This window comes from Mirounga leonina, unplaced genomic scaffold, assembly GCF_011800145.1.
Source record: "Mirounga leonina isolate KUSES-001 unplaced genomic scaffold, KU_Mleo_1.0 Mir_54, whole genome shotgun sequence".
Taxonomy (NCBI): domain Eukaryota; kingdom Metazoa; phylum Chordata; class Mammalia; order Carnivora; family Phocidae; genus Mirounga; species Mirounga leonina.
In genome coordinates, this window is record NW_023270812.1 from 4,687,980 (window position 1) to 4,713,985 (window position 26,006).

Here is a 26,006-nt window from a genome sequence, read left to right on the forward strand (position 1 = left end):
TGGCTGTGCCTTCCTGAGGCTCTACTGCTGTTCCCGATTCCGTAGGTATCCTGGCATCAGTCTGCGGTGGGCTCGTGATGCTTTTGCCCGAAACCAAGGGTATTGCCTTGCCAGAAACAGTGGATGATGTAGAAAAACTTGACAGGTATTGTATGAATTTCAGTGCATCTTAAATAAAAGCAGCATTTCAAACTACTGAGGAAAAAATACCACGGAGAAAATTGAACACTCACGGGGGGGGGGGGGAATGATATTAATTCCCATCTCACATCCTAGGGAGAAAATTCACATTTGATTTAGAAGGCTAATATAAGGGGCGCCTGGGTGGCTCAGTCGTTAAGCATCTGCCTTCAGCTCAAGTCATGATCCCAGGGTCCTGGGATGAAGCCCCACATCGGGCTCCCTGCTGGGCGGGGAGTCTGCTTCTGCCTCTGCCCCTCCCCTCTGCTCGTGCTCTCTCTCTGGCTCCTGCTCTCTCTCTCAAATAAATAAACAAAAAAAAGAAAGGTTAATATAAAAAAAGCAAAACTATAAAAGAATGTGTGTTATTTTTTAAATGAGGTTATGAAGAGGGAAACATGTCTAAGTAAGGTGTTAAAACTCAGAAACAATCTAAAGGAAAGTAGAAATAACTTACATGTGCATCAGTAAGAAACTGATTATGAAAATGCTAATGTGTTCATGGTGTGGATTACTACACAGAGATTAAAAGAATTGAGATATATCTGTGTAGAATGACATGGTAAGATCTTCAAGATTGATCACAAAGTGAAAAGTTGCTGAACAGTGTGTTATAGTATTTATTAAAAAATCAATAGCAACCCCTCTGTGTAGCTAGATGGGAAGATGGAGGATGGAAAAAGAGAGAGAGATGATGGATAGACGGATGGTAGGTGGGTGGGTGGGTGGATGGATGGGTGGATGGGTGGATGGATGAGTGGATGGGTGGATGGGTGAATGGATGGGTGGGTGGATGGATGGGTGGATGGATGGATAAAAGTAGATAGAAGATTGGGAAGGAGAGAAAGAGAGAGGGATTACGAGAGAGAGAAGAGCATCTAACTCATGTGCAAGGAAAGTTAATATCCAACCAATACATAAATATGAAGAATTATATCAACAAAAATTCACACAACACAAATTCTTTCTAATTTCCTCTGCTTAAAAATTTTCATAATAAAAAGAGGATATGAACATGAGAATGTGTAGCAAAAGATCTAGTATTATAATATAGACCCTTTAAGGTTAGAAATGAATTGGGAAGAAGACATCACTTCTACACTCTGTAACTTTTGTATTATTTGATTTATTTTCTAATTACAACCCATGGCCTTATATTATCTGCATAATTCAAAAAATAACATAACAACTAAGTTTTAAAATAAAATCAGCTATCTAAATAAAGACCTAGAAATTGAGGATGTGGATCCCTAAATATTAAAAAATTTTGCATCAAAAATATTTATAAGAAGACTGAAATGTGATAACTTCCTGGCACTGTTCACTCATAGATGGAAAACAGGGGAGAAGCTGACAATTTTTAAGTGCCTGTATGATCGGTGGTTTCACATAAGTCTTTTCACTTAATATTCAAAATGATTTGGGGCAATTACAATTCTTATCCTCACTCTTTTAAATACTAGGAAATTTGTGCTGAGAAAGAGTCACAACTTTTCCATGCCAGGAGTGGCATTGACGCTGTCCAGGGGGCACGTGTGACTTGGTTGTTTGTGTGCCTTTCTTGTTTTATGCTGTATACTACTTGATGTTTTCTCTTCAAGTTCTCCTTTAATGTGGTGTCATCACCTCCCCAGAGGTAGGCAACCATTGCTTAGAGTCTCATGAGTCTTTTACCAAACCTTTAAAACTTATATACTGATTTCATTGGATTTTATTGTACTGTTTCTTGATGTTATTTTGAAAAGTATGATTGCTTAAATCATCCCAAAACTTGCCTAAGAAAGACTTATCAGTGTATTTAAAATAAAACTATCAGCTCATGTCTCAGCAGCTGACTTATAACAGGACTGGCCAGTCAGAGGACTGGGGGACATTTCCCCATGAAGTCATCCAAACAGATTCTTAAGCTTGTTTGGAAATCAAGTGATGAGTAATGGCTTATTTCTCACCCAAAGCTCTTCCTAGTTTTCACTCTAGAGCAATGCTACCTGAAATTTGGAGTGAGATGGAAGATTTTCTTTAAGATCTTGCCATTTTGTCAATCAAAATTAAGAAATTTATTTATTTATTTATTTATTTTAAAGATTTTATTTATTTATTTGAGACGGAGAGAATGAGAGAGAGAGAGCACATGAGAGGGGGGAGGGTCAGAGGGAGAAGCAGGCTCCCTGCCAAGCAGGGAGCCCGATGCGGGACTCGATCCAGGGACTCCAGGATCATGACCTGAGCCGAAAGCAGTCGCTTAACCAACTGAGCCACCCAGGCGCCCAAGAAATTTATAAAAGGTGTTAAAACTGTGTGAAATCCTCTTGAGCATTATGCCATTGTAAGGTCCTGCCTCATCCAGAGCAGAGGAACATTTTGCTGACTGTGTCTTCCTAGACTATTGCTTGGTTTGTATTCGAGTTTGGGGGCCACGTCAGGGTGGGTGGCATCCCGTCCTGTCACATAAAGAACCTAAATGCTATAATGCTACTTAACCCCTTCCTAGGGACCAAAACAGGTAAAAACAAACAAACAAAAACTCCAGGAGACAGTCATTTTCATTACCTTTGAATTGGGTTTTTATGAGAAGTTATGCATGAGTGTGTTTGATGAAAACCAGTTATACTGGTGAGTAGTAGCAAGAAAACTCTGTTGGAACTAGTTGTATAATATTTCATAAGGACTTTCTCTTTTCTCCTTGTTTTGTTAGTCCATATACCTATAAATGTGGCAGGAAAAAGAAAACTCAAGTTTCCAGTTCTCACCTTTGAGGCCCCCTACCAAAGACAAAAGGAAGGAGCTCTTTAGGTTGACCCCTCCCAAGGAACCGATGTGCCTTGCAGACACGTGTGTGTGTCCATTTCAGCTACGTTATGCTCCAAGTGTTGGTCATACTGTACAAAGACAGTCAAACTATCCAGAGTATTTTTATATAATGTGGGATGAATTAGGATTTAGAGCGCTATTGACATTTCCGGGAACACAGTATGTGGCTGCTTTAGCGAAGAGCCTGTTGTGTGGACAGCTCCCCCTGAGTTTTTTTCTGAAACTGGAGCAGTGTCTCCCACCCATTCAGTGACAGAGGGACAAGAGAAGCCTTCCCCAAATTCTCACGACTGCTTGCTCCATCACAGAGGTAGGATGTGCCAAGTGGGCATCTGGGAACAGGATGCAGAAATGGGTTCATCAGACCTGAGCAGAACTGAAGCTCTGACCAGAGGGCTCTGAAGATTGCAGGGAGGATGAAGATCTGGAAATCCTGTTCATGAAGAGGCAGAATTGGGCCACATGATACCGAGCCTTTCCTTTCTCTTCTCGTTTTGAGCTCTGTAAGCCGCTGCAGCATCTGGGCTTGCCGGCATGTTCAGGCTTGATTCCATCATTAGGAACAAATCCGCTGTCCAATTTGAGGATTTGGCTCTACTATTTCGTCAGTCGGTTTTGGGCCTGCAATGATTCGGGATAGTTTGGGTCCTCCTTTAGTGAACATCTAAAGCCACACACTCAGTTCTTTTTTGAATGAAACCCATGGATAATGATTTCATGGGTCTTAATTTTGACCTTAAAGGGATATTTATCTTGTATTTGTGAGTTCAGTTCTAGGATGTGTTCAAGAGTGAAAAACATGGACTGTTCGATCTTGACCCTTTTCAATCTTGACCTTTTTAACTTGTCCTGAGAAAAAGCTTACATTTTAATTTAAAAGGAAGGTCAGTTATATCCATGCATAAAAGAATTAGCAGAAGCTTTATAAGTGATGTCATAGACACTAATAAGGGATTTGATCTTTCTTTTTTGTTACTGAGACTTTTGAAATATGGAGTTTAAATGCAAATGTGCCCTCATTTTTCTGTTGTTCTGCTTTATCTGTTATATTTGTTGTATTTTCAGATTCAGTATATATCTTATGCAGAATTTTTTAATGAACTATTTTGTGTGGACAGACAAAATGGGCACCAAGGGAAATCTTGCCAACGAAGAAGAAAATTCCACGCAAACACATGACAATATGTACCATGTGTGTGCCAACTGTAAGCTAAGCTTTTTAATCCTTAAAGCACAACAGAATTGAATATGAATGTTTGGTTTTTCAATGAAATAAGCACCGCTCTTTGAGGACTTAATGCTGCAGTCCCCCCTTATTCATGCACACATGCATTTTTGCTCCCTTCGCATCTCTCTTTGCTGTAAGATGACTGTTCCTCCTTGATACGCTCACCTTGGAATTGTACTTTGAGTTGATATTTTGGTTCTGGTAACAATAAAGAATTTTAAATTGTCAAGTAACATCGGTGTCTCTTCTCTCTCTTCCTTGTGAACGTTGTCACTCTAAAACTCTATCCCCACGTGACAGTGTATATTTCCTATCTGGGCAGCCAATTAGCAATGGAAATTAAGCGGTCCACTTTCAGTATATGTTCGTTGTTCCTTCGTGGGCTCTTGGTACCATTCCTAGACTCAGATGTGACCCAGAATAGCATTCAGCCTCTACTGGTCTTGTATTACACTTGCAATGCCCATTCCCTTTGCGCGTGCGGCTCTCTGCCCAGTATCCCCTGTGCTGGGCTAACGTCAAGTTGTCAGTAACAGATTTCATTCCCAAGAATAGAATTTGTTCTCATGACTACCCATACATGCTGCAGCTTTGAAAACATTCATCTCAGTGTCAGGAATAAAGACCTTAAAACATGTATGTCAAGCCATCTTTTGCAGATAAGATAAATATATGAATGACTTACTGGGACTGCCCTGCTTTCTTCTCTATGATCTTATAGGCTTCTTGGTCCTTTTTGGCAACTATGCCTTATGAGAAAGAGAGAAATCACCTAAGTCTGTGAGAGTTACACTATTTAAAATTGGTAGGATAAACGAAGAACACGAAAACAATGAAGCTCAAAAAAAATTAAATCAAAGGAAGGACAAGGTTTATTTTCAACAAATGTTATAGATGTGTTACTTTATTATTACAGAGTGCAACAGTCCATGGATGGGAAAAATTTATCCACGATAACGCTAAAAAACGTTGAGGTTTGTCAGTGGATGGTGTAAGTACAATGTCTTAGTTTGATTACTGTCAGTTATTTCTGAGCACGCTGACTTCCCTACCCGTGTTCCAGCTTCTAGATATGTTGAGGAATCACTCTGTCTCCCATCCACTTAATTATTTCTCATTATTCCTTCAATCCAAGTAACAAACCTTGACACACGAACATAGACACCAGGCTTATTGGGGCGGGCACAGCCAAGACCCCAAGAAGTGACTCCTTGTAAAATGTACTTGTCCTTCTCGAAGCAAACCAGAGGCCCTCCACTGTCACCCTATACAGAGAGAGGGGAAAAAAAAAAACCATGTGAGGATTAAACCACCATCCTTTTATTATGGGGTATCATCCTTCTGTTATCCAAATGTAAGTTTTCCCAGTATTTGAACATTCTATTCCAATTAGAAAGGAACTTGATAGATCATTTGAATATCTGCTGTCTTCAGTACTTAACATAGTGTATTTATCAAAACCACACCATTTAGTGTTCCTGGGCAAAAACTCCCTTGTGAATGCCGCACTCATCCCTTCCTGCCTTGGGGCTTCTCTTAGGCAGAGGAAACCCCAAAAGCAATTGCAAAGGGGGTGCAGTTGGTCTCTGTCTCACACGCTCCCTGGCTTCCCTGCTAGAGAGGCCACCACCTGGGCCCCCTCCAGCAGCACGCCCCCCCAGAGGATGCATGGCCTGTGGCAGCGATGGTACGTTAACTCCTCCCTCACCACTGATCTGGAACTCCGGGCCCAAGAAATCCCCTTCCGTGATCTCAATCTGAATGCAGGGACAGACCTAAAATCTTTCTGGGTAGCATTTGGAGGCAGCCTGCAGTTGACAAAGCCTTCCGGAATCTGCTGCTTGGGGGCTGAAATATCTAAGAGGCCAAGACGGAAGATTGACTTGGTTCTTACCTGACAACTGTCGGTGCCTCCAGCCAAATTCCCAGCACACAGCTCTGTCGATTTGACTCTTCCATTCAGATACTCATAGCGGTTGCACACCTTGTTCTCGATCACAGGCAGCTGGGTTTCCTTGAGGAGACCTGCGCCAAAGGTGCCTGTGTTTAAAGAGATTAAAGAAATGGTTATACTGGATCCCAAACATGCCCACAAGAACAACACAGCGCGGTGACAGATCAATTGTTTGTCCGTGAGGTTGTATAAAGCAAGAGGTCAGTTCCTGATACGACTGGAATGCTTTTCCTTTTAACCCTTGAGGGTGTAGATACTATATAAGAGTTCATGTTCCCAAGACCTGGATTTAATAATCTGGGTTTCTTGATGGTTTTGGGGGGTACATGTTGTTATCTTTGTTTCTTTTTTTAACTATAAAGAAATATTTTGGGGGGCGCCTGGGTGGCTCAGATGGTTAAGCGTCTGTCTTCAGCTCAGGTCATGATCCCGGGGTCCTGGGATCGAGCCCCGTGTCGGGCTCCCTGCTCAGTGGGGGCCTGCTTCTTCCTCTCCCTCTGCTGTTCCCCCTGCTTGTGCTCTCTCGCTCTCTCTGTCAAATAAATAAAATCTTTAAAAAAAAAGAAATATTTTTCAATATGTAAAGAGAGACTGAGAAATACAAGTGTTACTAAAAAGAAATATTTTTCAATATGTAAAGAGAGACTGAGAAATACAAGTGTTACTATAACATCTATTCACTTTCAGTTTCTTTTAGATGCTTTTTTATTCTACTTACATCATATTGCACAATTTTATACCTTGATTGTTTTCACACAGCATTATATAATAAGGGCTTTCTTAGAACGCTGCAGTCTTCATAATTAGTATTTTAATGGGGAGTGACTGCTTCAGGGGTGGGGGTTTCCTTTTAAGGTCAGGAAAGTGTTCTGCAAACAGGGGTGGTGGTTGCAGAACACTGTGACTATACTAAATGCCACTGAGTCATACTCTTCAAAACAATTAAAATAGCAAATTTTACATTATATAGATACTTGACCACAATATAAAAATGAAGAATAGCTGTCATGTACTGGAATTAGCCTTTTCAGGTATAGGCTCATGAGGTGGTGTATCTCATTTAACTCTTACAATAGTCCCATGAAACAGGGGCTTCTGTCATTCCTGTCTCACCTAGAAGGTAGCGGAGGCTGGGAGGCGGGCCGTGCAGTTTGCCCAAGATCACCCAGCCAGTTGGTGGAGGAGCTGGGATTTGAACTTGGGTCTGTGATGTCATTGCTCCAATTCTTCACTCCCCTGCTCCCTGGCTCCTACGGTAGCCTCCAACTTTCCACTTCTTTGTTCATGCATTTTATTTATATTCCTTAATATTTTCTTAGCTCTGAGTTTCCAGAAAGTATGTAGACATGTTTATGGCTCCCAGTTAACATTGCCAAATTATTTCCTAAAAGGGGATGACTGCGTAAAATTTCACTAGGAAAATAAAAGGCCACTTCACCCCATACTTCTGAGTATTTACTATTTTTAAAATACTTGCTAACAGTTGGAAATTGTCCTCGTTCATTTCCTAATTTGCATTTCTTTTCCAATTAGGAAGAATAAACATTCTCCGCGTGCTTGTTTTACTTGTGGTATTTCTTCTTTTGTGAAAAACTGCTTTTTTCTTTTTTCCACTTTGGTAAATCAAAGTGGGACACTTGCAAAATAGCCAGAGGAAACGCTGCTTTCCCAGATAGAAACTCCCGGGCATGTCTCCGTGTTTTCACAAATAATCAATTTTCCAATTTTGCAAGCCCAATGTTAATGTGTTCTGCAAAAAAAAAAAACACCTTTGCTAGCACGAACAGCCAAGGGATGAGGTGCTATTTCTTCTCCAAAGACTTTGAATATGTTTGGATAACCATCTTGAGTTTGGGAAGCTTGGCACTGGATCCAGAGTTGACAGGAGCCACGTAAGAGGACCAGCATTTGGGAAGGAGAGGCTTGTCCCAGCCCCGGCTGAGCAGGGCTGCAGTGGAGGAAGCGCCTGAGGAAGCATTGGGTAGGGGGCGCATTACCTGAGTTGAGTAGATGTGTGGAGGGACCGGCCTTCTCAGAATCTTTTGCTGAGAGTTAATGTATCCAAGTGTCTTGCTCTTGAATCTGCTTTCTGAGCAAGATACATCCTGATGCTGGTGACAAAATCCACCACTGGTGGACTGGAAATTGATGTGGTCTGTGCAGAAGTGCTGCCATCTTGTGGCCACAGTCAAGATGGCACCTCTGAGGGCCGGCAGGCTGAAGGTGACCCCTAGGGAGGAAGCCCTAATTTCAGGGCCTGTGGGGAGAAGGAAGCAGGAGCTTCGAGAGCAGCCCGCGATTGCTGACAAGGGGCTAACCTGAATGAGCCCCTGGGCCTGAACGCTTACCTTGCTTGGAAATATCAAAGTCAAGGAAAGTCTGGAGACCAAAGGGGAGAACTGGTGAGTTTTGACCTCACACCGAGAAGCTAAGAACACTGATCTGATGTGATTATTGACATAAGAAAATCTATAAACCGGACTGACTTCTGTTTTGGGACTCTCCTGGTTCAGTGAATGTACTGAGAATGGGCTTCTCCCCGTGGCCGCGAGGGTGAGGCCAGGGTCGATGGGGGAGCCTAGCACAGGTCGGCAGTTAGGAAAGTGTGGGTGGTGAGTGGAACAGAAGAAACAGCAGATGGGCTTTGAGGGGTCAGGCCGCCCAGGTTCAAGGTCCAGCTACACAAGGGCTGTGTGCTTGCACTTCCCAGGACACTGCCCTGCCCTCCTTGCAGCCTCGGATTCCTCATTTGCAAAACGGGAACAAACACGTCGAAGTCATAGGGGTTTGCGGGTCTGTGGGTTTGCAGTGTTTAAGTTTTTTTAAATGCAAAACGCTGGAAAGGCCTGTCACACCCATTGTGACAGCGTCATTTGTGACGTTTCCCTTTCCTTCTCGATGCTCACAGACCCCGAAGTATGGAAAGTGGGGGGACGTGCAAAATTCAGGAGGTGAGGATTTACAAATGTAGGAAAAGTGCAGAAAGAAGGAAGACAAATTTGAAGTGATTTAGACCAGTAGTTTTAACCTTTAAAAAAAAAAAAAAAAACCACAAAACCTGTCTTGAAATGGAAAGCAAATGCAAAAGAATAACGTGCAAAGCACAATTTGAAAACCCAGGTTTTACAGATGAGGTTCTTCCAGGCCAAGTGGCACAAGGAAGTAAGGGGACTTGCCCAGTTTGCCCAGCGAGTGGCACAGCCAGATCTACTTTGCAGGGCTCCTGACTCCCCTTCTGTGCCCTCACCAACACTTCTGAGAAAGCGAGGCAGAGATCGAAGACATCCTCACAATGTTTCGAGGCCTGAGTCTGATGGGTGTAATTACTACCAGGGCCTACGACAAAGAGAAGACGGAGTCCCCAAAATGTAGTATGGGGTGCTGATACAGGACCCTGCATAAACGTTTCCCCTCTCATGCACACCCCAGCAACCAATACCAAATACCATTCCAGGACCAGGACCTTTCTTCCTCTCCCCTAGCTGTCAGTCCGTCCCACCACCAACAGACTCTCCACACGTACAACAGGATTGTGGGTATTTGGGGAGACCAGCTTTGCTGTAATTTTTGTTGTTGTTCTACACTGTGTTTGGGAGCTCGGTTTGGCTAACTTCACATGGAAAATAATTGAACAGCCTCAATTCGTAGGCTTGCTTCAAAACCCTACTGACCTGGGGATGTGATATTAACGTTGAATTTATGGGCCAGGAGACTCAGAGAAACACTACCCCGTCCCTCACCCATGTCCCTTAATGACAGATTATGGAGACTGAGGCAGGAACCCAGCCAAAATCAGGAAAGGTGGACCTCACTCACCGGTAGACATTTGCACAAATGGACATGTTCTCATGGAAACCAGAGGTCTAAACCTGTTCCTGTGGGGATTTCGGGATTTCTCTCACCTTGGGTTTCTCCCCAGCCAGTGATGTAGCACAATGTCCGGTCAGCAACCACATAATTTGGGGATGGCAGACAAGCTGGGATCACCTTTGAGGTGATGATGGCCGGGCTGAAAGAAAACCATCCAAAGTTACATGTGCCCGCCCCACGAGGGCACTTCGGCCATCCATCCTCTGGTCATTCACAACAAGATGCCACCTGCCCAGAGCCCCAGAATCCTCTGAGCTGGCATTTCATTGCTTGGCTGACACAGTGCAATGCAGAAAACAACTTTTTCCCTTGCGCTGGCCTGGCCTGCCCTCACCTCGTCGTCGTCGTCATCCCACCACCATCTGGAAACCACCCAACATGGCGCCTGTGTTCTCTGCGCCTTGTTGACTCGCCCAAATGTGACTGTTCTCAAAATAGCTGTTCATTTAGCTTTCTCTGCTGAGACCTGTTTCCAAATATCACTAACTTTAAGTAACAAAAGCAAATTTATCATTTTGTCAGGCTTAATAAAATTCTATTTCAATGGGGAAAATAAAACCAAGGATGGGAAGAAGAATTTGCATTTGTGAGTTGTGTGTGTATGTGTCCGTGTGTGTTTATATTGTAGCTTTTTAAGTGCTTTGAAAATATCATTTCATTTGATTTCCCCAAAACATATTATCATCTTGAGAGGAGAACTGTCAACCTGGAAGCATTGAAGAATTCTCTGATTATGAATGTATATTTGCTGACTGGCGAACATTAAGCAAGAGTTCGGAAGTAACCATGTACTTCATGCTTCAGCTTATTCTTTTTCCACACGAAGAAACTGAATCCTGATGCCTTTTTTCCAGAGCACAGCCAGTGTGGCAGAATGGGGCTGAGCCCAGATTTTCTCTGTTCCCCAAAGCCCTTGTGCCTTCCATGTCCTAGACGGTGTGCGCCCCCACATTTTTTCTCCCCCACAACCCTGTTACGCTCATGAAATCCAGACATAAACGAATGTTTTCACTGATGTCAGGGTAAAGACCATGGGTGAGCTAGTACCTGCTCAGCTTTATCAAGGCTATGTCTGCACGTGTCGGCTCCAAGAACAGCTTGGACACTTCCATATCCTGAACATCTGATTCAAGACTGAATTCTTTGTGTGCACCCAGGATGACCTTATATGCTGTAGGGTTTGGGGATCTAGGAAAGACAGTGACATTAAGAGCAAAATAATGTGCCAGCACCTTCATCAAGTGCCCTTCTGAGTCATAAACATGGCGTCTTCTCCCTCCTTGGCTCTGAGTGGCAAGAAACCAGTGAGCTCTGAGTGGCAAGAAACAAAGTTCACTGTTTACCTAAATCTGGCCACGAAGGAATGCTCTTGGGGTGCTTTTGGGCTAACCACAGAGGAAGAATGAAATCAATAATGGAGTCAGTACGAGGACAGACACCCATCTCAGGAGAACCAATGCATGTTACATGAGCGGGTCTTCCTGCCATTGACCCAGGCCTATGAACCCACCTGAACCGGGTCTTCCTTCTTTGTTTCTCTCTAGGCACTCTCCCCTCCTCCCTCATGCAATGGGCTTGGCAATTCTGCCTCAGCCTTCACATCTGCTCCCTGGTCCCTTGTGTCACTGCCATGGAGGGAAGGGGTGGGAAGGGAAGGGGAGGGGAGGGCAGAGGGAGGGGAGGGGAGGGAGGGGAAGGGGAAGGGAGTAGGGAGGGGGAGTGAGAAAGGAGAGGGGGAGGGAGTCGGGGACTCTACGACAAGTCCTCATCCCCATTGTCCCCCAGACATACCTCTCCAGGCAATGGGCAGCTGTCAGCACCCACTCTGGGGATATTAAAGTCCCTCCACAGAAGTGCCTTCCAAATCTAGAAGGAAAACATGCCAGAATTTTAGTTCAAACCGGAGGATATGTTCTACAGAAAGCCAGAAAGAAGAGTTCACTCAATTGTGATCATGTCGATGTTCCCAAAGGAAAAGCCTACCAGCCCATCATCAGTATGGCCAGAACTTTGAGTTGAGCTTCAGTAGTGGATTTTCCAGGTCTCATCCTCACCACACTTCAGATGGTGGGGGGAGGCTCAGGCACAGCCTGTCCACAGGAGAGCAAAGCCACGTGGCAGCAACAGGAAGCCCACGTCAACTGTTTGGACTTGTTGGCCTTGGACTCCAACAGAAGTGACCAGCCAAAGATCATCCCCTTGAGGCCTCTCTTATTTCTTTATGACAAGATCTCTACAAGGCTCAACAAGTCATTCTTCAGGGAGCCAAATGTGACCCTAAACAGCTGTGATTCCTTGGAGTCTGCTCATTTTACCCTCTTGGTGTGAGCCACTCCGAACAAAGCCCACCATAATGACAGCAGGCATGGGAATAATTGGTCAGGAGATGGAGCACAACACAGTTTGTGAAAGAAAGAATTTGAAATATGTGAAAGGTGAAGGTTTGTAGAGCAAGGAGTTCATAAATGAGAAGGCAAAGAAAGGAAAAGCCAACTCAACAAAAGAATGAAATATACTGAAGTCCAGTTTATCAATAGCATCTCACATACATAGGGAAGGAAGGCAATTGAGAGCGAGAACTGAGTGTGCACGTGGGCCCTGGTGTGGAAATGAGGTGACGAAGCAACACGAAAAACAGATTAGCCTGTTTCACACGTGTGCTTTATATGAGACACCCGGGAAAACTGGACCTATTAGAAGCCCATGCCACTGAAACAATCACCCAAACTTTCTGGGTCCCATAGGATCAGAACCCATCACTCTTAAATTATGGTGATCCTGAACTATCATCCTACACAGAAGGCGAGGTGCTTGGGAATCGGTGAGCACCCTCTGATTAAATTCAATAATTCAAGAAAGTATATAAAAAAAAAGAATCTTTATCGGTGAAAGACTCTAGATAATTTTGTCCATGCCCCCCTCAACATCCCACATTTCCAAAAATATCCCAATCCCTTTGTCCTACAAAGAGACAATCAACATCTATAAGACCCTCCGGGCATCTTCAATACTTTTCCAGCAATATTGGAACGTGGTGTAAATCGCTACATCTGCACATTTTGACAATAGCCGCCCAGATGAAGGAAAATATTCCAATTCGGGCCATTTTCAAAGTAGAGAACCTAGGAAAATAGAATTTTTAAAATTTTTGCAGTTTTCCTTCTTCCTAAGAAGATGATAAAGGCTGGTACAGATCCCCGAGTTGCGTGGATCGAGTGTGAACATAGAAAGGTTTTTTGGGGCTTACACAGAAGAATGGAACTAATTGTTTCTGGAAATACCATCACCTTGTTCTCAGACTGATTTGCCAGGGCCAGGAATGGGGGTTGGCCACACACCCGCCGACAACCCTTCCAGGACATTTCTTTGGTTCCACCTGGGGCTTCCCACAATCGAATGAACGGGACGCTGTGGTACGAAGTGGAAACAAGAGTGACATTTCAAGAAGGGAAAGCAATTCTGTCACACAACTCAAGAGAAATCAGTGGGTCACGGCCAAAGCTCTTAAGTTTCGACCTTTCAAAGCCCAAACTAAATCACGAGATCATAAGCATCTTTGGGGATATTTTTTTCTAAGTTTCGGAAGTGACAGTAGACAACACAGAACCCTCTCCTTTCAGGAAAGTCTAAGGACTTCTGTATTATGGGGGGGGGGGGGCGGTTAAGTAGATTGGTAGAGTTGGGTGGTAGAGTGAGAGCTTTGCTAAGAGGACCTGACTGACACCAATTATTATTCTGACTTGATGTGGTAGATTCTAGGTTCCCATCTTCATCTTCATCATCATCCTCATCTTCTTTGTCATCATCATCACCCTCTGAACCACATAAAGTTTACTGAAAATCCTAGTTGTCATCCCCGTTGCAAGGCACTGTGGGTAGTTTTTTTAATGTGAAGCTCTGTGTGTGCATTATGTACACGTGTGTGTGTGTGTGTGTGTGTGTGTGTGATCGTATGGAACAGAGCTAATTGTCCTGAACTTCTCTCAGCCAGCTTCTGGACAGGACTTCCAGGAGCTTCCCAAGACTAACCCAACACCCTGGGGATGACTGACACTCACTTGCCCATATGCTCTATCTACCTCCTACCTTTCCACCTAGACAATAGGGGTTGTGCCCCATTTTTGGTACCACCCACTAATGCCCAAACAGCTCCAGCCTCTAGAAGGCTAGAGCATCTGTTGATGGCCAAGGGCTGCACCTGGGAAGTTACTGTACTTCTCCTCCCTGGGAATCGAGGAGCATTATCCCAGCTGTGGTGCCCATGGCAGGAATGTCAGGCTGATAGGACAACTTAAAGGCAATCCTGTCAAGTAGGCAGCCTGTCCAACATGGAGAACCTGGCCCATAGGCAGCCTGTCCAACATGAAGAACATGGCCCATAGGCAGCCTGTCCAACATGGAGAACCTGGCCCAGACGAGGCAGCAAGGTGCTCCAGAAGGGGCAGAGCTGAGGATCGGGAGTGACCAGCTGAAGGGAAGGCACTCACCCCATTAAGGGCCTTTCAGATGAAGGGGCCACCAAGAGAGTGTCTACAGAACAGAGAAAACAGCCACACGAGAAAGATTCAGCTGTAAACTCACCCTAAATCCAGACAAGGAGCCCAAGTGGAACCTTGCCCATCACCCTGGCCTCTCCTTCCTCCCTGCTGCTTTACCCAGGGGTGGCTCAGGCGCAAACCCCAGCAAAGTGGCTCCCGTGCTCTACCCCATACCCCAAACTCCTCCCCAACCACCTCTGCATGCTTGTCTTCGCTGCCTTGGCAGCTGGAGCTTCTCCCCCTCCAGCTCTAGCCCCTGTACGTGGCAGATGCAAGCACCTGCAATCAAGCCATGCAAAGGCGAAGGCCAGCCTGGTTTTCTGGAACCAAGACAAATTCTGTTTGCAAAGACAGGTCAGCAGAAAGTAATACAGGGTCCAAATCGAAGCGGCTCACATTGTTCTCCAGACCTACCCATGGATTTGTTATTCCAAACTTTTCCCCTTTCCCTGATCCAAGCTTCTTGCTCCCTAGAAAATCTCACGGAAATGAGGGAAGAACCCAGACACGTTTTTCTCTAAATTATGTGGCTAAGGTATGGGTAATGAATAGTAATCTTAGGATAAAGGAGATTTGGGGCTTAGTAAAAATCTACGTTCCTTCTCATTGAATTCTCAGGATGACAGTTTATAGCTTTACAGTGTACATTATATGCTTAGCTGTTTCATGGTGCTTGTATATTTTTTTTACTTCTCAGCTACTGAAAGGGAGAGTTTCCTATCTGGGGACCGAATTTAAAATTTGTTTTTCAGGCATCCCAAGCGGGAGAGTTCGGTGAGAGCATTCTGAGGCTGATGGGATCACCTGTTTGCTCTTTTGGAGGATTGTGTATTTACTTTATTTAAGGTGTCAGGGAAGGGGGACTCCCTAACAAATAGGGCCACCAGAAGGACAGATTCAAGAGGCCCATGATGAAGAGAGGGCAGCCCACTTGAAGTGCTCAGCTTCAAGCCCTCCTTTTGCAAATCCGTATCTGGGAGGTGGCACTGCATTTATCTGAGAAGCTACCTCCTTACAAAAAGGAAAGCAACTTACTACACTGAGGGACATCACAGTAGTCAAAAAGTTTGCTTGGATTCGTCGTGTAGCACCAAGGACCGTTGACATCACCATCAGGATTACGGCAGTACTAAAAAAAAAAAAAAAAAGGACAGGTGTGTTGGGGACCAGGCAGAGTGGGACAGAGAAGGGCAGAGAAGGTGTTCTGACACACGTCACTGCTGTCCTTGGAAGATGGAAGGCAGTGCTCCTAGTTCTTTGTGGCAGGGGGCAAAGTTATTCCTTTGGCACATCCTAAGGTGTTATAAAGTTTTGACTCAGCTTCTTCAAAGAAGCTGTGAGCGACTCCCCTGGAAGGAGGGGACCTGAGGAGTCCTGCGGTAGAGACGCCATAAAGGGGCCTCCCCTCCAGCAGCCTGTGTCAGGGACCTCTGAGAGAGCGAGCTAGAGAGGACCATGGGACTTGGCTGACTCATCTCGTCCCTGGTTCACGTCAGCAATCTACTACCCGATGATACCTGTTTGCTCTTGGTTCAGAAATTGTTCCCAAGAACTGTGCGCGTTGCATGGGTCAAGCCGTAGGAAGGCAATGTCTTCCTTTTCCTTCCCTATACGTACCTCCAAAGTAAACCATCCCACAGTCTGTGAGACTAGAGGAAACCCTACTGCGTGGAGTCCTCATGGCCTAACCACATTTTTTTTTTCTGGACAGATTTGACTAAAAGGTCATGAGGTTCATCCTTGACCACCAGAATGTAGAAGACAAACACTAGAAACTAGAAACAGCACACAGTACTAAAAGCAAGCAGGAAACATCCCAAACGCAAACGAAATGAGGAGCCCGAGGACAGTGGTCACAGGCACGGAGGTCTGCTTGGACACCGGAGTCGCCACGCGGATGCTAGTTACGTGGAGGCTTGTTCCCGAGACCTCTCACAATCCCCTCTGCCACCACCACGGACCAGTCCGGGCTGACTTGCCGTAACACAGGGTCAATTCTGTTTGCAAAGATTGGTCAGCAAAAGGCAAAATAGAGTTCAAATCAAAGTGGCTTACGTTTTTTTCCAGACCTGCCCGTGGATTTGTCTGTGGAGTGAAAATACTGTGTCTGTGCGGCTCCTGGGCAGTCCATTCCTGGCATGGGATGCCCAAAACAGTGGTTGCCTTCTTGCCCCGGTACCCTTTGCCATTCCCAAACATGCAGTCTGTAAGAGGAAGAAGAAAAATGGGTGGTTACGTGTCCCTGCACAGACCCAGGACGCTAGGGAATATAGGCAGCCCCGCTAGGACTCTCCAATATGACAGTTTCTGTGGTCACATCCTTAGAGCACTGGAATGTTGACAATTACAGCAAACACTGCCTATTTTAACAAGTTACTGGAAACGCTGTTGCCTGGGAAATAATCACAAGCCAAGATGTTAGCATGGAAATTTTGGCCAGGACACGAAGATAGTCAATTCTATAACAAGCTGAGTGGTAAGACAGAGCCCCTGGAGGATTCGCATCAAACAGATGCAACTGTGAACTGTCAGAAGACCCTCGAACACCTCATTCTCAACCAGGATGGGGGGAAAAAAGAATGTAAATTGAACAGGATTTTTATAAAAGATACTATTTTGTCTGGAGCTGTGCTGTGAGTTCCCACCCTTCGGGGCGAAGAGGTTCATAAAGAGACGACTTGGGCCCCTTCTCCAAGCTCATCTCTTGCCCCAGCCTAGGGACAGGGGGCTTCCACAAGACCCCTCAGAGAACGTGGTGAGTGTCCCACAGGGGGACCCAGGGCAGCAGTGCTCTGACGGCCATTTGGAAAATCCAAAATGCAAAAGCTGGGCCACCTAGCGTCTCTGCCAAGGAAGGGGGCTGTGCTGGGCAGGCTGCAACCCCAAAGTTTGCCAGGACTGGGGTAGGGGAGTTATCCATGCACCAAATGTGAGGCAGGCACAGGGGGGAACCACGGCAGGTCGTCTCAAGTCTTATCTAGGAGGGAGACCCAGATGGGCACAGAGCCCACAGTCTCACCAAGAAAGAGGAAAGAGAGATGTGCTCAGCCTGTTCAAGGGAAGAGTAGGTGAGGTTCTCCAGCTTTGCGGGGGAGCCAAGCCCACCTCAGGATGGAGAGGGCTCTCAACCTGAAACCAAGTTCTTGTTTAAATCATTACCTTCTGGAGGATCTTGAATTACCTGAAAGTGGCCAGACAAGTCATGGACCCTGAGTTCTCATGCCAGGGCTGGGGTTGCAGGGTGGGGCAAGGGGCAGGAGACAAGCCCAGAAGCAGGTGCTAAGCACTCAGAGCTGCACTCCGATGGCCAGGGAAGCACAGAAGGGTCTTGCCTCCCACCTCAGATGACAACCACATCCCTGCGCTGAGCCCCGGTGACCCTGCAAGCCTCGCATCCACCCTTCCAGGTTTGTGTTGGAGAGCCTCACTTGATTGTCCTGCTAGCACCCCTAATTCAGTCTATTCCAAAAAACCAAATCCATCATTTCTATTTCTCCATGGAGGGAGCAAGGATTTGGTGTCCTAGCAGGTCCCATCCTGGCCAGCGCTGCCAACATCAACCCCTCGATCCACTCAGGCTCAAATTTTATCCATCGCTCAGAACCAATCAAGTCCTAAAACCACAGGCCACCCATGTGACGCCAGCAACAGCAGCTCTGGCTGCCGCGAGGGCTCCCTGAGGCTTGCCTCCACATGGCGGCCCCCCGGCCAGCGCTCAGTGCCCGCAGCAGTAACGCGCTCTGCCTCTGTAAGGTGGTCCGCCCCTTATCATCCTGACGCCCGCGGACGTAGAAGTCTGGCCACAGACGTCCCACCTGGTTCGGAAGCGTCCTCTCCACTCGGAACTTGGGGCACAGTCGGGGAGTTGGTCCCACTCTCTTCTGTGGCTAAGCATTTCTCCAAGTTACAGAACTCCCAGCGGACAGACGGGTCAGTGGTGTAACACCAAGGGCTCTTGTCACCGTCTGGATTTCTGCAGTAGTTCAGGGTCAAGCCGCTGTAAATTCCACAACACAGGTCGTGAGAGGTGGAGAATCTTCCGGGGCACTTCTGCACCCTCCACTTTTTGTTGTGACAGAGTGTTAATAAGTGACTTTGAAATATTTCCATTAAAGACACCACAGGTACCAACTATTATTATAATGTGACAAGCACAGATGTCTCTCAGCTTCTAAACAACTGGGTACATTCAAAACATAGATTCTGATATTATTTAAAAAATCAAAAGTAATATGTGCTCCATATAAAAACTGAGATGATATAAAAATGTGTAACTAAAAGTACCCGAATGTCTCCCTTTTCCTGGGAATGGGACATACATTCCCCAGGGATAGCCAATATTGAATTTAAAGTGCACGTTTTAGATTTTTTTTCCTATGCACGTACAACTCTCTCTCTCTCTCTCTCTCTCTCTCTCTCTGTAAGAATACATAGAGCTGTGTAAGTTAGAACTCACATTTATTTCCCTGAGGAGGACTGACATTGTGAGGACACTCTCAGGCCAGTCCCCTCCATCCACTGACCCACAATGTTGCTAAAATGCTGTGCACTTAGCATGAAAATACTGTAAGTATCCCATCAGGTAGATCAAGTGGGTTTGGGCTTTGAAAGACTTCCGGAAGCTTGCCTGGAAAACTAGCTCCCAGGCAGGATGTGTTTCTAAAGGATGCCTTCTGGGGAAATGCGGGGGCAGGGGAGAGAGGTCACGGGGACCCCAGCCTTCCCTCATACCACACCCGCTGCAACCAGGTAGGATGGAGGGATGCAGATGACACTAGAGAAAGAGTGACAGGAGATGTGTGGGTGCACGAAGGGGGCTGAGGGCTTATGGGAGAGTTAGAAACAATTGGGAAAGAGGCACAGCAGGTGAGGAGCCTGGGGACACTGAGCAATTCGGTCGCCAGGCCTCCCCTAAAAGCTGCCCCAGTCTTTCGGACTTCTCAGCCTTGCATTCCTCTTTATAGTTTAGACCCGTGACCTGTGGCTGTCTGAGAAAATCTGAAACATACTATGTATTATGGGAATCCAGCACTATGTCTGCAGATACCGCAGGCAGGGGGCTGTCTCAGAGCCTGGCCCACAACTCGAGAAAAGCCCTTCAGCGGGTCTCCAAGCAACTGGATGTGTCAAGGTCTATCTTTTGAAATCAGAGAGGGAGACAAACTTAATCATAGGGAACAAACTGAGGGTTGCCGGAGGGGAGGTGGGTTGGGGGGTGGGGTAACTGGGTGATGGACAGTAAGGAGGGCACGTGATGGACAGAGCACTTGGTGTTATATAAGACTGACGAATCACTGACCTCTACCTCTGAAACCAGTAATACACTACATGTTAATTAATTGAACTTAAATTAAAAAATTAAAAAAAAAAATAAACATGTAAAAAGTTAAAAAAAAAAAAAGAAAGAAATGAAGTCCTGCTTTTTTTTTTTAGAATTGAGCTCTCCTTGACATAGTGTGAAATGCGTGATCTTAAAGGTAGTTTGAGGAGTTTTGATTACTACATATATCTGTATAACCCACACCCCTATCCTGATACAGGACATTTCCATCCCCCGCCCAGAAAGCTCCCCAGGGTCACCACTCAATCTCTGCTGCCCCCGTGGGAGCAAATACTATTGATTTCTCTCACCAGAAACTAGATTTCCTCTCCTAGAACATCGTATAAATGGACTCAGTGTATACTCTTCTGGGCCTGGCTTCTTTCCTTCGTGTGACTTTTGAGCTTCATCTGTGCTATTTGAGAGTGTCTGTAGCTTGTTCCCTTTTATCGCTGAATAGTATTCCATTGTATGACTATACCCCCAATGACTGCTTTCTCTATTTGTGTATCTTTCTGCCAGTACCAACGTGGTCTTGAACACTGTACTTTTATAGTAAGTCTTTAAATCAGGGTGGGTAAGTCCTCCAACTTGGGTATTCTTCTATAGATGGTTTAGATTTGTATAGATTGTTTGGTGATTCTAGGTCCTTTGCATATAGATTTTGTCTCTTTTTCCAAACAAAGGGGGGAAAAAAGCTGCAGTAATTTTGCTTGAATGTAGGTTGAATCCAAAATCCAATTTGGTAAGAATTAATATTGACTCTTAAATCCATGAACAGTATATCTTTATTTAGATCTTTTAAATTTCTCTCAACAACATTTTGTAGTATGTGGCATATAGTTCTTGTACACACTTTGTTAAATTTATCATTAAATATTTTGGTTTTGATACCATTGTCAGTGATATTGTTTTAAAGTTTTTTCTTTTCCAACTGGGTATTTCTGGTATATAGAAATACAATAGATTTTTGTGTATTGACATTGTATATACTTTTGTATCTTTCGATTTTGCAAAGTTCACTTATTTGTCCTTAGGATTCTGTATCTACTAATCTAGTTTTCTGTGAATAAAGACAGATTACTGATTCCTTTCTAAACTTTAGGCTCTTTATTTCTTTTTCTTGTTCCCAATCTTATAGAGAAAGCATTCATCTTTCCTCATTAATATATTAGCTGGAAGATTTTTGTAGATGTCCTTGAGCAAATTGAGGAGGTTCCCTTCTATTCTTAGTTTGCTAAGACTTTTTGAAATCATGGATGAGTGTTAAATTTTGTCTAAAGTTTTTCTATATCTATTGTTATAATCATATGATTTATCACTTTTATTCTGTTAACATGGTGTATTATGTTGATTGTTGGTAAATGTTAAACCAACCCTGCATTCAATTTATTAATTTTTGTTAAGTCTTTTTGTCTATGTTCACAACAGAAAATGTTCTGTAGTTTCTTGCAATATTCTTGTTTACTTTTTGTATCTCAGTTTTTTGGGCCTCACAAACTGAGTTGAGAAGTGTTCCTTCCTCCTCTATTTTCTGTAAGAGATTATAAAGGATCAGTATTATTTCTCCTTAAATATTCGATAAAATTTGATAAAATTTTAAAATTCTACTTATGGTTCATTGAACTTCTTGAAACTATAAGTTTATAATCTTCTTCATCTTTGGAAAAATTTCAGCCATCATTGCTTCAAGTATTTTTTTGTTTCAATATCTTTTTCCTCTCCTGGGACTTGATTTAAACATATGTTAGACCTCTTGATATTTTTCTAGAGATCCTTGAGGTTCTGTTTATTCTCTTTCAGTCTTTGTTTTGACATTGTGCTGCAGGTTTTATAGCTTATGCTGCATTATTTTCAAGTTAACCTTTTCTTCTTTCATGTCTAACCTGATGGTAAGGCCATATGATGAATTTTTCATTTAAGATATATATTTTTAAGTCTTGTCTTTTCCATTTGGCTCTTCTATAGCTTTCTTTTTTCTTTAGAACATCCAATTTTTCTCTTATATATTCATATTTTCCTTTAAATCCTTGAACATAATTATAATATTTTTTAAAATTTCTGTCTGCTAATTCCATCATTTCTATCATTTCTGGGTCGCTTGTTTTGACTGGTTTTTCCCCTGGCTCTGGATCACGTTTAATGATTTTTGGATGTCTGGTAATTTTTAAATTTGTGCCAAACATTGTAGATGCCACATGACTGAGTGACTGGATTTTGTTGTTTTTCTCTAAAGACAGTTGAGTTTATGTGTGGCAAACAGTTAATTTACTTACAGATTATTCTGATCCTTTTAGGATTGCTTTTAAGCTTTGCTGGGGTGTTTCTAGAATTGCCCTTATTTTAAGAATATATTAATTCTACTCCTAAAGTGTGACTTTTCTAGAATTGCTACTGAATGCTTATGGTGTCCCATGAGGTCTCTCTGTCAGAATCTCAAATCTCTGAACACAGAATCTCTCAATGTTGTGTGGGTTCTGTAATCCCCGTTTATCTCATCACTCTCAGTTGTTCTTTCCTCAGTAGTTTTTCTTTGTCCTGTGAACTTTGTGGAATCTCTCCCTGTGCATGTGCACTTTTATATTCAGCCAAAGATTTAAGGAGAGCTGTGCCTATTCTTTGAGCTCCTTCTCTGCACAGAGCCTTTCTTATTCTTACCCAGCCTACAAAACCCCAGCTGTCTTGGTAAGCCCAATTACTAATTTACTACTAATAATTTATTTCCCCTTTTAAAAGTTCTCAGTCCTCTGATACCTGTTGTCCATCATGTGAAAAAAGTTTTATCCCCTACATTTTATAAATGTTTATGGCAGAAATGCTGGTCTTTGTCCATCTACCAGTCCATTTTGCCTATCAGCATCTGTATACTTCCTGCTTTTGCTCTTCAAGTCCTGGCAACTCCTATCACTGCTGACCACTCATGCTCAAGATCCAGGTGTCAGTACAACTTAAGTGATATATATTAGATGATATATGAAAATATATATATTCAAGTATATAGATATCTGTGATACAATGACAAACACAAACTTCACTTCAGAGGTTGCAGTTTGGAATGATAAAATTCCATAGTTGAAAGATTGCATTGATCTTTACCAGGTGCTGTGGAATGGTACTGTTTCTAAGTTTCTGGTCATTCGTTCTCCTGAGCCTTCCGCTAGCATGAACTCAACACCTCTATACATCTCCTCTTTCTCTCACAAAAGTGCTCAGGAAAGATAGCCAGTCTCTAACTTCTCTTTTTTCAGAGCTTTTGTTCAAAAGCAAAGCACCTAAGACATTTTGCCTCACATTCTGGAGCCAAGAGAAATTTGGTTCTAAGAAGTTAGTTTATAGCATGGACCTTCTAACAGAAATATAAGTTGGTTATTGTTCCTCTCATGGTTAAAAGCAAAGACATACGCATTTGGGAAGTGTTCTGGGGTCTTCTCATGTCTGTGTGGTGTCATAGACGACCAAGACTGGCATTTCTTTCCTGTGATAGTAGTGGATGACATGCCTCGATAACTCTGTCCATTGCCCTGGTAACACTCCTGGACCACAGGAGTTTGTTCAGGTGGTACTAAAGCTGAAATAGAAGATAATCAACTAAGTAACGACTAGAACAGAGATATGTGAAGCAATTGAAGGCACAAACAGAACAGTAGTCTCTGGGAATTAACTCTGCTTTCTTTTCATATTGGCCAGGAAATGGACTTGCAAAGAAAACAATAGATCAATCACACTGTAGAACTTTAGTGACCTAACTTTTCTTGTAAATATTTAATTTAAAACTCAGGGAAAAACACATGGGTCAGAGTGTTTATAATTGGAAATTGCACTCACGTGCAAGTTCCTGTTTATGGATGTCTACTGGGTGTTCATGAGAACAACTGGGTAGGAGCTCAGAGGTACATTCAGTGGTGCAGGCTGCAGAAATGAGATCCTTGTGTGTTTCCCCAGACATTTTCTTTATACAAAGCCAAACCCTTAAGCTGTTGGGTGATGGGGCAGGAAACAGTTCTGCATTCAAGAGTGCAGGCAAAATATCCTTTGCTTCTCAGAGAACGGTAGAGGCAAAAATCTATTCCCCTAGAGGAGGGACCGGGAATTCTTTTGTGCCAGGATCCTTCACTGACACAGAGCAGAAGTCTGCTACTCTTCTACTTAAGAACCACCACGGATACAAGTTAGAATTTAGTTCCATGGAAAGAAGGGGGAAGAACATTAAGATAACACTACCTTCAAAGCTCAGGTACATAGAGCCCATCTAAGACGGGGGTGGGGGGAGATCAGGAAGGTAGAGAATGCCTACCTCCATCAAAAGCTTAGCATTGAGAAACAAGAAACAGCAGTCTGTCATGAAAGTCTGGTTTAGAGCAAGACTCCTTTGTGGTGCAAGCATGCAGTGACTGCTAAAAATTGAGACTGAATTAAGAATCCTAAGAAAACTCTTGAGCACCCCCAAACAGTATGCTAAGGAATGTGAAGGAGTGTGAAGGGGATATGAGGAATGTGAGGCCTGCTTAAAGTAAAAGCAGCAACAATAACCCAAATGCAGTTCATCCACTGACTAGATTGACTTAATTACCCATACAGCATGCTTACAAAAGAGGGCATCCATTTCAAAGTGGAAGGAACTGCAATCTCTACTATTCTGCCACACATTATATCCAGCAATTGATGAAAAATCACAAGACATACCAAAAAAAGAAAGAGAAACCAACAGAGCCAGACCCAGAGATGACTAGAGCAGACTATTAGAGACCGTGAGGTAGCTACGAATAATATGCTGAAGCATTTTATACCAGAGGTGAATGATATACATGGATAGGTGAAGAATTTCAGCAGAGATGGAAACTATTAAAAAAAAAAAAAAGGAAAAAATGCAAATGCTAGAAATAAAAACCATGATATTAGAGATGGAGAATTCCTTTGATGGGCTGATCAGCAGACCAGACACAACTGAAAAGAGAATCAGTGAACTTGAAAATAAGTTAGTAGAAATTATCTAAACTGACACTCAAAGAGAGAAAAAAAGTGGGGGGAAAGGCAGAACAAACATACAAGAGGTATGAGATAATATGAAAGGGTAATTGGAGTCTAAAAAAAGGAAAACAGAAAAAGAGAGAAAGAGCAGGAAAAAATATTTGCATAATAATGGCTGAGAACTTTATAAAAGTAATGAAAATCAACAATCCACAAATTCAAGAAGCTCAGAGAACCTCAAGCAAGATAAACACAAAAAATAAATAAATAAACAATACATGAGGACACATCACAATCAAACTGCTGAAAACCAAAGATGAGAGAAAGTCTTAAAGGCAGTCAGAGAAGAAAAAAGTATGAAATACATAGGAACAAAGATAAGATTTCTGGTCAGAAGTTATTCAGAACAGAATATAATGGAGTAACATGTTTAAAGTGGTAAAAGGAAAAAAACTTCAGCCCAGAATTCTACCCCCAACAAAATTATTTTTTTAAACTGAAGGCAAAATAAAGACTTTTTCAGACATACAAGTCTTAAATAAGCTGCAGATCTGTACTACAAAAAATGTTAAAGGTTAAGGAATACGATACCAGATAGAAATTTGAATCTCCAAAAGAAAGTGAAGAGCACCAGAAATGGTATACATGGATAGATGATTGATAGATAGATAGATAGATAGATAGATAGATAGATAGAGAGATATTTTTAATTTACAATCGCTTTGAAATGTGACTATTCAGGCAAAAATAATACCAATATATTGTGAGATTTATAACACAGTAGAAATAAGCTCTTTGAGAACAGTGGCAAAACACTTTGGAAGGAGGAAATAGAAATACAATGTCTTAAGTTTCTTACATTTTACATCAAATAAAGTAGTATCATTTGAAGGTAGAATGTGGTAAGTTAAATATATATATTCTAAATATTAGAAAAAAATACTAAAAACACCAAAAATGGTTTAACTAATAAGGAAATAGTGGTGATAGAAGAGAATCAAAAAATACTGAATGAACAAACAAAGGGAGAAAAAGATTTCAAAAGGAACAAAGTTCAAACAGGACAAGTCGAAACAACTTTTAAATCCAACCATGTTAACAATGATATTAAATGTAAATGTTAAACATCTCGATTAA

The 26,006-nt window shown here is 43.2% G+C and overlaps 2 protein-coding genes across 3 annotated transcripts in view; one reads left to right on the forward strand and one right to left on the reverse strand.

Moving 5' to 3' along the window:
• LOC118001785 (solute carrier family 22 member 3-like) overlaps nucleotides 1-4,452 on the forward strand; it is an 87,445-nt gene extending 82,993 nt beyond the window's left edge. Inside the window, exons 11-12 of the mRNA XM_034991931.1 lie at nucleotides 46-145; nucleotides 2,876-4,452. Coding sequence (XP_034847822.1) covers nucleotides 46-145; nucleotides 2,876-2,936 — 161 coding nt within the window. The 3' untranslated portion in view covers nucleotides 2,937-4,452. The remainder of the gene's footprint in view (nucleotides 1-45; nucleotides 146-2,875) is intronic.
• A 603-nt stretch (nucleotides 4,453-5,055) lies between these two features.
• LOC118001788 (plasminogen-like) overlaps nucleotides 5,056-26,006 on the reverse strand; it is a 38,943-nt gene continuing 17,992 nt past the window's right edge. Inside the window, exons 10-19 of one of the 2 annotated variants that reach the window (XM_034991934.1) lie at nucleotides 23,304-23,463; nucleotides 18,397-18,578; nucleotides 16,637-16,785; nucleotides 15,617-15,710; nucleotides 13,331-13,451; nucleotides 11,835-11,909; nucleotides 11,091-11,231; nucleotides 10,076-10,182; nucleotides 6,114-6,259; nucleotides 5,056-5,484 (exon numbers count right to left, since the gene is read on the reverse strand). In XM_034991934.1, coding sequence (XP_034847825.1) covers nucleotides 5,323-5,484; nucleotides 6,114-6,259; nucleotides 10,076-10,182; nucleotides 11,091-11,231; nucleotides 11,835-11,909; nucleotides 13,331-13,451; nucleotides 15,617-15,710; nucleotides 16,637-16,785; nucleotides 18,397-18,578; nucleotides 23,304-23,463 — 1,337 coding nt within the window. In that variant the 3' untranslated portion in view covers nucleotides 5,056-5,322. Of the gene's footprint in view, nucleotides 5,485-6,113; nucleotides 6,260-10,075; nucleotides 10,183-11,090; nucleotides 11,232-11,834; nucleotides 11,910-13,330; nucleotides 13,452-15,616; nucleotides 15,711-16,636; nucleotides 16,786-18,396; nucleotides 18,579-23,303; nucleotides 23,470-26,006 lie in introns of both variants that reach the window. The other variant, XM_034991933.1, reaches the window with a different exon arrangement.